General features: G+C 35.9%; 1 protein-coding gene across 2 annotated transcripts; it reads left to right on the top strand.

Moving 5' to 3' along the window:
• The first annotated feature begins 6,920 nt into the window (after nucleotides 1-6,920).
• Nucleotides 6,921-12,999, top strand: LOC306875740 (protein CMSS1-like). Of its 2 annotated transcripts, none has more exons than XM_079426453.1 (9): nucleotides 6,921-7,034; nucleotides 8,711-8,844; nucleotides 9,916-9,993; nucleotides 10,333-10,468; nucleotides 10,555-10,614; nucleotides 11,795-11,897; nucleotides 11,981-12,072; nucleotides 12,244-12,332; nucleotides 12,759-12,999. In XM_079426453.1, the coding sequence occupies exons 1-9, from the start codon at nucleotides 6,986-6,988 to the stop codon at nucleotides 12,840-12,842; spliced, it is 825 nt and encodes a 274-aa protein (XP_079282579.1). In that variant the 5' UTR covers nucleotides 6,921-6,985; the 3' UTR covers nucleotides 12,843-12,999. The 2 variants fall into 2 exon arrangements, with proteins under 2 accessions (XP_079282579.1, XP_079282578.1); XM_079426452.1 differs by having other exon boundaries at nucleotides 11,981-12,129.
• Nucleotides 13,000-13,141: the final 142 nt, after the last annotated feature.

Below are 13,141 nucleotides of genomic sequence, written 5' to 3'. Positions count from 1 at the left end.
TGCATGGTCTGGGGGTTAAACCAGTGCGCAGTGACACCAATGAAACGGTCTTGAAGTCTGTTGTTGTCGCTATGATCTCAGTTTCACTAAGGGCAGCTTTCAGTTTTCTTTTCGTTTCAACAGAGGCCTTTGTGACATTGTTTTCAACAGTATTGCGTGTCATGACATTTGTATTTGGCTGAAGATGTTGCACAAGATCAATGAAGCCCTGCTGCTGAACAATATGTGGTGGGTGCAAGCCTTGGACAACGAATTGGAGGACTGCTTTATCCACACTTGCCTGGGACAATCTTCAAGTCTCCCACAGTTTGGTTTGTTTGGAGGGTGGGGCCAAAGAACCTTCAGTGGATGACTTCCTTTTGAGGGCTGCTGAAGTAAGTTGCGTGTACCTCTCTAGATGAGTGGGGTGTTTCTTCTGTGGATAAAATGAATGCACAGGCACAGATTGAGATTCATATTATTTCTCTCAAACCACAAGCTCAGACTATCTAGGACTTTCGTTGTATTAATGTCATGCTTGAAGTTCATGAATGAAGGTCAGACTACAAGTTAAAGAGCAGTTTCACTGGTATATGCAATTATGTTGGGCAGACCAGAATATTGCACTTTAAAGCTGTTTTAGGACCGCAAACAGCTGCTGGCATGACTGAAAAGTAGCATTAAATTAATTTTAAACAGCATTTGGCTGATAGTTGGTAGTTGGGCCTATTACCTCTTTACAAGGACCCATAGGGCCTGCCCCACACAGATAGGATCACGACTATCCTTAGTACATGCTTTATCAACCAGCTGTAGACTATAGCTTTGCACAATTAACTTACAAATATTGCATATAGTAATAATATAAGCTCAGATAACATTTGGTTAAAGTCGAATTTCAAATCTCACACAGAGCCCACCAAACGAGTTAGCAATGTTGAATCATAGCCTACTGCTAGCAAGCAAACCATGGCAAGTCTTGGCATGTACCTAGCCATAGCAAACATTGCAAATTTACCATTATTACGTTACTAGGTCACTACAATATTGTCAATAATCGACTGATAATAACAAAAACTATAGCTTTACACAGTTAACTTACAAATATTGCAGATCTGCCAGGATACCAAAGTCTGCAATCGAAAGTCAGAGATTTCAAAATTCATTCAAATATTTCTCATCAAACTTGTCCAAGATCAAATTATCTGAGATGTAAAATCTATATTAATTAATAACCATGCAAATCACGATGTTTTAAAAAAGTTCCTGACAAAAGAAAGAACATAAAATTACATATATTATATTATACTTATAATATAATATATTATACTATAAATACACAATATTTATAAAATATTACATTATAATATAATGTAATATACACTGTAAAAAATGTCAAACTGTTTCTACTAATTATTATTTTGTAAATATGCATATACATATATACACAGACACACACACACACACACACACACACACACACACACACATACAGTATATACACACACACTAATTACTTAAATAAATCAACTTGTTGACATGGCTGGTACTGTCAAATCTTACAATGATATTTAAATAAGACAGGTCCTGTCATCACTCTTGCATGCCTGCCACATGCTGCTTTGTGAACACTGGTAGTACTGAGTTGTAGAGTGATGAAATACTTTTTAACTATGTACGCAAATATCGCATACAGCACTAATGTCAAAACTAGCAGTGTGCTTTTGGCCTCATGCTTAGTCAATACTGTGTGTGCGTGTATGAATATTTCCACACCACAGAATGCATTGGCATGGACTAATGAACTATTCGGCGTGAGACAGCAGGGAAGAGATATGCCACACTCGGTGAATAATTTGTTTATTGATTGCAGCATTTAAATGCAGTATTGATAAACAGGAATTCACTCTAATGGAAAGGAAGGGTTGCAGTATCAAAGACTTATTGCATCTGGGAGAATGCAGGACTGACACGTTTTATTGAATGACGCTGGAAGCGCTCGGGGGAGATATAAAAAGATAAAGGGAATGCTGAAGGGAGAGAAAAGAAAGAGACTAGCACTGCTGTTGTTTTTGATGCTGGTGGGCTGATGTCCACAATCCAGACCAGCATTGGGAATTCATTCCGGTTTAAACTGGTCTCTTCGTCATACAAGTGCTATTGTTTTGCCAGTCATTTCTTCCAAGACATCTAGAATCATCTTTAACCCAGTTGTAGCTTAAGCCTCACAGTCCATATGGCAGAAATCTGTGTCCTTGTATTCGACCACACACTAACGGCAGCATGTGTCACTGTGGGCAGATCATTCCCGTGCGAGTAACACACAAGATGACGTGGGCGTATTCATTGGCCTTTCCCGGCAAAATACTATACGTTATATTTGAACTGAGTTCAAGATGTGTTGAAACGCACATATAAAGGAGATGTCGTTACACCGTGTGCGCGAAGCTTCGCTAAATGATGTATGCACTTGGAGCTGGTTTCCTCCACAAGGCCTGTTTGAATGCAGACTCCATAAATGATTTAATGTGAAGCGCTACATTCTGTGCTTGATCTGCAGGCCATTTCTTACACACTTAGGCTAGATTATATATTACACACACCATGTAATTTATAGACATACTCTGGATGCTATATATTAGATGCGGAAAAGGCGAAAGAAAAAGGCCTGTGCCATCTAGCATACCAGAGATATTTGATCTATCGTCATTTATGTTATTCGCTATCACGTTTCATAAGGGTGGAAGGATAGAGAAAAACCTCATGGGTCTGTCAAGGAATATTAGACTGCAGATATTCAATTCAATAGTGGCTTTATGAGTTTCTGCATTACCCTAGAAACGACTGGCATGGTAGCGGAATCGAAAGAATTGATGACAACCTTTCTTTCCATCTCTCTTTGATATCAGACGAAACGTAAGCGAAGGAAAGAGAGAAAGAAAGAGAGAGAATGGGAGCGTGGGTAGAGTCCCATGCTGCCACAGTAGGGGTAAATTATCCATAATCAGGGCATCAGTGTGGATGGGTCCATCGGAACCTAACACTTATACCCCATAATCAGCACCTCCGTGTCAACCAATCGCTTATAGCTGCACAAATTGCCACCATTTGAGCTCCCACACAGTCTATATTGCAGATGCGTTTGAGTGTGTTTGCGTCTGTATCAACGCACACTGCCTCGCCACAATAGATCAAGGTCAAATTCTCGGAAAAAAGACGAGCAAAATAAGCGAGGATGATTAGAAAGAGAGATTTTATTGTTGCCTTTCAAAGCCGCATTAAATCACCTTTCTTCTTTCAAATGAGGACCCAGTAAATTGCCCTCTAATCTTCAAATCATCATCACAGGGAGGAGGACAAGCGGTGACGATGACAATTCAAAAAACGCAGAGGAGATTCTGTGCCTCGTGAACGCAATTGCGGCCGTTGTTTCCTACTTTTTTGCGGCGCTCGAATCTCCAGCCACAATAAACTCTTATCATTTCCAAGTGAGAAGCGCTGACCTGGATTTGTCAGCACTGCGTTTGAGTAAGGACTCTCAGCTCAGAACATAAACCGCATGCTTAAATTGGGGCTCTCAACGCTCTGTTAGTTACTCTAGTATGACCTATTCCTGTTATTTCTCAACCTTTGATGAAAAAAACCCTCTGCACCATCCGCCTGCAACTTCCAGCCAACTTAACAGCCCTGTCTCTCGTAATGTTACATAAGGCGCACATATATAAGAGATGCATCATATGCCGTGCTGATATTAAATAGGCCACTGCAATGTAAAGTTCACATCCACACTGGGAGTTGTACTTGTTATGCATATTTAACCCATACTCAAACACAGATTGGTGCCGTACCATGGAATGTACTGCATGAGGTGCCTGGATTGAAGGAAGGGCCTGCTTGGGCCACAGAATAGGCAATATTAGCGGTGGAACAGCATGGAGCCAACAAGGTTCATTGTATTCTTAAATGTATAGTCTACCCAAAAATAGTCTACCCTAAAAATTCTGTCATCAGCTACTCACCCTCATTTTGTTCCATACAAGTTTGACCTTCTTTCAGGCTTTACAGAGTGTTTTAAGTTGTCTCTTTTGTCCGCTTTCAATCACTTCTGTCCTCATTTTTGAGGGGCGGAAAAATGCATGGGCTTTTTCAGATGGGCCCAATTTACATATAAACGCGACAACAGAAAAAATAAGGAGAGCAGCAGCCACAAAACCACGCCAAAAGCTGTGGATGCATGTTAGAAATCAGAACTGGCGAAGAACATTGTGCTTCCTACATTTTTCATCTTCAAATGTTAGATAAGTAGGTGGAGCACAGAGACAGTCTTTTGTGGCTGTTCGAAGACATTTGACCACGTAAGTATTTCTAAAGCAATCCGGTCAAATGTAAGTGGTCAAAAGTGACAAACATATTCAGTGTTGTCCACTTGCAATCAGATCGATGAAAATACATCTTAATACCAGGTGTAAATGGGGCCTGAGACATTTCTCAAAATATCTTCAGAATTTTGATGATGGGAGAAGTTTCACTTCAGAGCTATCCCTTTAAGAAACCTGCAGGCTTTTTTTTTTTTTTTTTTTTTTGTAAAATTTATTTAACTACTAACTGAGGTTTAGAATGTAAAAAAAAAAAAAAATAAATAAATAAATAAAAGTCAGTCAATAAAGCAAAAACGTGACAGTAAAGACATGTATAATGGTTCAAAAGATTGTGATTTTAAATAAATGCTATTCTTTTGAACTCTATATTCATCAAAGGATCCTGAAAAAAATGTATCGCGGTTTCTATAAAGATTTTAAGCATCTGATTTTTTAACATTGATAATAATACAAAATGTTTTTTGAGCACCAAATAAGCATATTAGAATGATTTCTTAAGGATCATGTGACACTGAAGACTGGAAATTCAGTGATGACATCACAGAAATAAGCCACATTTTAAAATATATTAAAACAGAAAACAGTTATTTTTAATTGTGATAATATTTCACAATATTACTGTTTCTACTGAACTTATGATCAAATAAATGCAGCCTTGGTAAACATAAGAGACAATAATTTTTTTTTTTTAAATATTAAAAAGTCTTCACTACTTCATAACTATTTAATAGTTATATAATAATAGCTGTAAATATAAAAATATACTTTTTCCAACCATATGATTTAGTTTTGGGGGACAGTGGGTCATACTAAACCTTGAGCTCTTGGTTACAGTAAACAGCTTATTTGCACTAATATTTTGTTTCACTACACTTGTGTAGTGGTCACATTATGCCTGAAATGTCACTTAACTTATATATTTATATAATTGTTGTAGGGAAAGAAATATCATACAAGCAAGAGCATTGTTATACTGTAAAGCAACGTTTAAATGAATCACGCACATTCAAACTCCACAATGGGGTGATCTATGAACTATAAGCATTGTGCTCTTGATCAAAGCACTCCACCTCAGGTTACTCCAGAGAGACTGCCCCTGTAATAAGGTTAGGTACTGCAAGTCAGTTTGGATCAAAGCGTCAGCAAAATTACAAAATGTAACATGCCAGTGACTACAATCTGCACTCAAAATTGATTTGATTGCTGCATTACTCCATTAGGCTCCCGTGGGCCTTAAGTGTTGTTACCCAAAGGATAGCTCTTAATAACATGGAAAATCTACAGAAACAATGAATCCCATAATGCACTGAACGCATTCCACACTCCATCAGTCTTTTGACCACCGCGGCTCGAATCCAACGCAGCTTCACAGTCTATTTCAGAGCATGTTGCCATGACGAGAACCTACTTGTTACTAAGGATCACTCAAGGAGAAAAGAAAGAAAGAAAGAAAGAAAGAAAGAAAGAAAGAAAGAAAGAAAGAAAGAAAGAAAGAGAAAGAAAGAAAGAAAGGAGACAATGAGAGAGAATGGTTGTAATTAAGGGCAAATTACAATGTTGAGGGTCTTTTTCTCTCTTTCTTTTTGTGTGTGAGTGTGCATGTAAATGTGTATTTAAAGGTTGCACTTGAAAGTCAAGGCTGTAAAATATTCCTCGTTTCATGGACCAAGTTGAAATAGCATAATCTTAATTCAATCACAAATGCAGCTGCACAACTGCAGTTCATGATAAGAACTTGGTCTTTACTGTAAAATTCAGAGAATCTTCCGCAGTATTTGGGATAACAGCATTAAAACAAACTGCTAGGCAACCTTCTCTCAGTTGCCAACTGCTCTTGAATAATTAGATATGGCTTTAGAGGATTTCTCTGCAAAATCATTTCCATCTTTGGTCAACAACAAGTGATCTCTGTGTTAGATGAACAGCCTGTGAAGTTGCTTTCAGTGCTGTACGCCGAAGGGAAACAGAGATTTTTAATTCATGTTTGTAATGAATAAGTAATTGCGTGCGCGTTCTTGTGTGTGTGTGTGTGTGTGTGTGTGTGTGTGTGCGCGCGCGCGCTTGGAATGGCATGGAATGAGAAAGGAGGAATAGAGTTATGATCAGTCAAACAAGTGTGAGGGAAAGTGGAACGAACGAACGAACACACACACATTTTAAATGATCCTACACCATCCAGCATTCACACACACATACAGTACATACTCCGAGAGAGAGAGAGCGTAAACACCCTGCGGAGTGATAATTATAATTTTATAGGACTCAGCGCCGCCTAGTGGTTCAGACTTAATCTGAATACCGCATTTAATTTAATGAAACTACACGAAAATAAATAAATAAATAATAAAAAAGTCTCAGTTACTTTTACACGTATTTTGGGTTGAAAATTAAAATCTCAAGTCAACAATCAATCAAATAACTGAAAATAATAAAGTACATATTTAGTAGTACTCGAATGTTTTTTTTTTTTGCTTCAAATTATATAAAAGTCGTATTATGAAAACCATTTTATTTGACGGTCGATTTTGTTTTCAATGCTCTTGTTTTTGTCGGTAGATTCGCGAAGTTTTTCTGCCTAGGCGAATCTGCTGTGCGCAAACTCCAGGCATGCGATTGCGGTTTGAGACATGGCTGATGATTTGGGAGACGAGTGGTGGACGCAGGGTGACAATTCAGGTAGCAAACATGTTCATTATGTGAAACTACATAGTCTTGTTTATTTCAGCTATACTTTGTAGCGTACTGTTTGTATCATGTATATTTTTTTTTGCTCTGCGCGTGTCGGTTTTAAGCTGCATGCTGTGCCAGTGCACACTCTGTAGTGCTCTAAAGTATTCTTCCTAACAAGGTTCTGTTAGATCTTTAAAAATTCAGCTGTAACTAACACGAATCTCCTGTCAATAAACGAGCAGCATTTGGAACTTGGTTAGTTGTGTATTCACAGATCTATGGCTAAACATCTCTTACTACATTCAGACTACTCAAAACACGTGTTGAACCTGCTCGCAGAGCATCTTGGGATATGTAGTTTTCTTCCATGTAAATAATTTTTGTATTTTAGTTACAAAACTGGGCAGATTACTTACAAATTGTAGTCCGTTACGAATTCCAAATTACATGACAAAAAAAAGTAGTTAGTAATTGTTACATTAGACATTTTAGGTGATATATAATCAGACTACTTTATGATTACTTTTGACCAAACTCTTTTATCACATGGATTTAAACATATTCGTATAAAAATACAAAGAGTGAGGAAATATATTTCATTGCTATTAACAACATGAATTGCATTAACCATTACATTACATCAAGGTTTCCCAAAATGGGGTTTGTAAGTTTAATGAAAGCTAATAATTAATTAAATCATAAAAATGTTAAATTTAAATAAATAATTTTAAAATAACATAAATCAAAACACTTGCTAAAAAAAAAAAAAACTTTTATTTGTTTAATACCTGCATGTCGTGTGACATTAACCGATGTCAGAAAATTGTAAACATACAAATGTGGTACTTAATTATTGAAATATTTATTTTAAAATCTCAGGTGGGGCTTCAATAAATATATTAATTGAAAGAGGTTCAGATGACCAAAAAGTTTGGGAATACCTGCATTGCATGTAAATAAGAAATAACGTGAATTTGTGCATTTTAATGTGTTTGAAAGATGAAGGCTAATGATACATGGGGCAACATTTTGAGCAATTTTGCCAGACAACTTTTTCTGAGCAATGTTGCTTGGGCACTTTCCCATTGAGAATGGGTAACAAATTTCAATCTTGTGGGCCCTGTGTCTCATCTGGATGGCCGTTGACGGCAACATTGCCTAAAGTTGCCCCATGTATAATCAACCTAAAGCCTTCCAAAGACAGTAATACATGGTTAAATAAGTTAACCCACTGAGTGATCATTTAAATAAAAAAAGTAATGTGTTTATCAGTACTTGATGCAATGTTTAAACACTTAAACCTGAAATGCTTTTTGTAAATCCATTGGTCAAATGCTGTGTAGCCACCTGACTAATGACTGGACTTTGTGTGAATGTCCACAAAACTGGAAGACTTTCTCAGTGTATATAAGCATTAGGCTATTTTAGAAAGGAACATTTAAAAGATGAAAAAGAGGAATTAGGGAGAATCAATAAATTATAAATAATGTATTGTTATTGTATGAATAATCAATAAAAAATAACTAGTCTGATTATGAGTGTTTTAAAATGTAATTTAATCTAATTACAAGTACTTTTTGGAATCTGATTACATAAATTCATTTGGTGTTATTAATGTGCATTGTGACTTTTTGTGGTCTTCAATCAATTGTCATTTATTTGCAAACTTTACTTTCTCACAGTTGTGTCAAGGGTAGAGGAGGACACACAGCCACTTGCAGAGGAACAACCAAAGAAATCTACATCAAAGAAAAGGAAGGGTGAAAAACAGGTTCAAGACAACACCAAGAAAAAGAAGAGGACGGAAACAGTTCAGGTAATACAAACAGATTTACTGGTGGTGAAGATTGTGAAGCCATTCAAAATATTTTCTGTCAGAATAGTGTGTGATAGTTGGATTCCAGAAGTAAAAATCCCATTAATTTTCTCCATAGAAGAATTAAATGTGAACAATAACTTAGCCAAAAGAAAGCCACTCATGTGAAGCACTTTGAATTACATAATCGTGTCAGTCTCCTTGTGCTCTCAAACTAGTTAAATATTTGCATATATTGCATTGAACTTGCATTTTATATTTTGTTTTTTAATTTGACTGTCACTTGCAATTGTAGTTCTTTCCCTTATTATAGCCATTAAGTACACTTATTTTCAGATAAGTTTGTAATGTTTTGATTTACCTCTTAGTTGGTTGGCGTAGTAGTTTATGGCTTATAGCCCCTTTAACTGTGATTTTTTTTAAAATCCCAATAGGAAAAATGAATGGGAAAATTCCAGAATCAAACTCACTGAAAAAGTGTGGCTTAACCAATGGCATTGGTTTGGGGTAGAGCTTTCCATTTTGTTGTTGACAGATATGCAAATAATAATAATACATTTTTGCAGTTCTGTTTAGTGATACTAGAGTGACAGAAATTACACATGAGTTAAAGATTCAAAATTCAAGCTTGCTTAAAAGGGTTTTGCTTGTAGGCTTCAAATGGAACTTATTGCCAAGTGAAAAGTCCCAAAAGTATGTTCAAATAAGAAGCGCTCACTTTGTCAAACACTAAAGCACTATGCAGTTGACCAACCACAACAAAATGGGCCAGCTGACCAATTAGAGCAGACTGGATATTTCAGAAAGACAGGCTTTAAAGAGCCCGAAACTGAGAAATACAATGTGTTTTTTAACTTTAAATCATGTAAATGTATTCTAAATTATGAAGTTGTAAATGAGCATAACATGGCACTTCAAAACATGTAGAAACCTCGACTTTGTGAGTCATTTTTTTCTTGGGTTCAGGCATTTAAGTTTTTCATCAAAGAGATGTCTTTGAGACAAAAGGTCTTGTGAGCAAAAACAGAACCAGGGCATCTTTAAGTAAAGATTGTCTTACTTTCCCTGCAGAAAGAATGTTTCATCACACAGGAGAGATCAGAGGAAAAGGGCGATAAGGAGTCCAACAAAAACAAGAAGAGAAGAAAGGTGATAATTATGATTCACATGTCGTTAATGTTACTGTAGATGTCAAACTCTTTTGCCCAGTTCAGTATGGTGCCTCACAATAGTTTTCACTTTATGCTTGATAAAAAGGGACAAAAAGAGCAAACTTTCTTCAGATTTGCTTTGATTTGACTAAACATAATTTGACTACTCATTTCTCATTTTGGTTAACATTTACTGTGTAGAGAAACTCGCCTCTTAAATTATATTAGAGGACAAAGCTTATCTGAATTCATTCATTCCTTTTCTAGTCACTGTCTCTGCCCCTGATGTATGTGCTGTAAAACATGCTATTGTTGCATAATTCTCCTTTGTCTTTAGAAGAAGAAAACTATCACAGATGTGCTGACGAGCTCAGAGCCTGTGCCGGGCTCTCCAGCTGACCTTATGAGCCTTTTGAAGAGTCACCACAGCCAGACCCGCTCTGTTATTGAGCAGGAGGAACTGGAGCTAAGCGGTGGGTCGATTAATGCATGTTTGTGTTTGGTTTCATTTGAATCTGAATAAGGAAGTTGATTTTGTTTGTCTGCTTTTCTGTTTCAGAGTCTTTCTTCCTCAGCTCTAATGACCTTACACATAGCTTGAATTCCTACCTCAAAGAAGGTGAAATACCTTTTTATGCACTTTTTCAGTTTCTGTCCCCCCCAAAAATGTCCACCCAGGTGCATCTTGACTGTCATTTTGAATATGCACAGAGATTTCCTTATTGCAGAATTTACACCTACATTAAAAGGTTTGGAGGCAGTGTTTTTGAAGTCTCTTATGTGCAACAAGACATTTATTTGATTAAAAATACAGTAGAACACAAATATTGTTAAATAATAATAATAATGATGATGTTTTAAATGAAATTTATTCCTGTTTTGAAAAAGCTGAATTTCCAGCAGATAATACTCCAGTCCTTCATGCCATATGATCCTTCAGAAATCATTATAATATGCTAATTTGGAGCTCAAGGAACATTTTAGTAACACTTTATTTTAAGATTTCCTTGTTACACGTTACATATACTTAATATTATAATAACAATGAATTATGCATAATTACATGCAAATAACCCTAAACCAAACCCTAATCCTAACCCTAACCATATATTAAGTACATGTAGGTCATTCATAACAAGGACACTTTAAAATAAAGTGTAATCAACATTTCTTATTATTATCAATGTTGTAGATGGGATAGTTCACACAAAACTGAAAATTCTGTCATTATTTACTCACTGTTGAACACAAAAGAAGATAATTTTGATGAATGTTTCCAAACTGTTTCTGGTTAGCCATTGAATTCCATAGATTTTTTTCTCATGTTCTTTTATGTTCAACCAACAAAAGAGACTCAGACAGGTTTGGGGCATCTTGATTGTGAGTAAATGATGACAGATTTTTCAGTTTTGAATGAACTATGCATTTAATATTTGTGTGAAACTGTGATCAATTTTTTCAGGATTCGTTCATGAATAGCAAGTTCAGATGAACAGCATTTATTTATTTTACTGTCGTTTATGATCAATTTAATTTAAGCTTGCTGAGTAAAAGTAATTATTTCTTTCAGAAGAATCTGTCTGACCCCAAACTTTTAAAGTATATTTTACAGACAACTCAGAGGGCTTTATTATGGTGTAATTGTGATTATTGCATTATTTTTTGCAAAATGAGTAAATTGTTTGTTTTTTGGTAATTAACACATTAATCAACAACTTAAATATTAATGTATGACATTTGTTTTCTTATAAGTTGGGCTTAATATATATATTTTTTTTTTTTTACTTAATATTTTTCAGTGTGTCCAAAGTGGGCAAAAATACAGAAGCAGCACACCCAGACCCGATCAGTGGTGTTGCTCATCATTTGCGGATCTGCACTAAGGACGATTGATCTCATTAAGTGAGTCTCAGATGTCCTGTTTTGAATAATACAGCGTTGCCTTCTCAACCGTTAGATTTTTTCCCCCTCTCTTTGTGTTTAAGGCAGCTGATAGCATTCAAAGGACAAGCTAAAGTGCTGAAGCTGTTCGCAAAACACATCAAGGTGGATGAACAGATAAAGTTACTGAGTAAAGGTGTGACCCATATTGCTGTTGGAACTCCTGGGAGAATTTGTGCTCTGTTAGAGAAAGGTTTGCTTTGATGCACATTTCTTGAAAATCTGTTATTTTAACCAACTTTTACAAGGTGTGTTTTTTTGTTTTGTTTTTTTTTGCTTGACTTGACTTGTGATCCTTGTGCTCTAGAGGGTTTGACTACACAAGGACTAAGATATCTTGTTCTGGACTGGAACTACCGAGACCAGAAGCACAGGAGAATGGTGGATATACCAGAGGTAACATTGATTTGTGCTGCTTTCAGATGGGACGGACTTGTTTATAATTGAATTAAAAGATGTTTTACAAAGATATTTTTAAAGAATTGTAATCCTGAGAGCAATGAATATGTAATGATCTAATAATGTATTGAGATCTAATGTAGGTTTTGCCTAAATTATGGGTGGTGATGATGACAACACTGAATACAGTTTCTGTCCTGTCATCATGTTTCTTGTTGAAATGGGACATATTGAATGACTTGGACTTTTTTTTTTTTTTTACAATGCTCAGTAGTTTCATCAAGGAAAAGGAAAAGAAAGGCTAACTTTTAAATGTTCATATCTGGAAAAACTAAACTTCATTTTGATTTAAATCACCTTCAATTTGAACTATTTTGTGACAACTGAAAAAAAAATAGCTAGAATTATTTTTTGTTGTTTCAGGTGAAAGGAGACTTGCTGAAAATGATGGACCATGGTCTAATTCAGAGCTGCAGGGAAGGAACAGTTAAAATAGGACTCTTTTAAACAGATACTCTGTTCTCTGTTATTTACACATTCATTTACTTGTTCGATGTGTAATAGAGCTATTGCAATGTATAGTCGTTCCATATGTCTGCTGTAAGAAAAACTATATTGTGTGAATGTTTTTCTGATTATAAATAAAACAAAAATCTGATTGGTCAAAATCATTTGTCCTTTTTTTTTGTCTTGTACACCAGGAGCCCCTCCCATGATAGACTGTTGATACTTTATTGCGGATACAGACCTACTGCTTATTGCAATATTCTGTTGCAACACACAAACTCAGGCACCAAGCACACACA

Source organism: Barbus barbus, assembly GCF_936440315.1.
Source record: "Barbus barbus genome assembly, chromosome: 10".
NCBI lineage: Eukaryota > Metazoa > Chordata > Actinopteri > Cypriniformes > Cyprinidae > Barbus > Barbus barbus.
The sequence above is the reverse complement of the archived record's forward strand: the minus strand, read 5'-3'. Positions and strand labels throughout refer to the sequence as shown.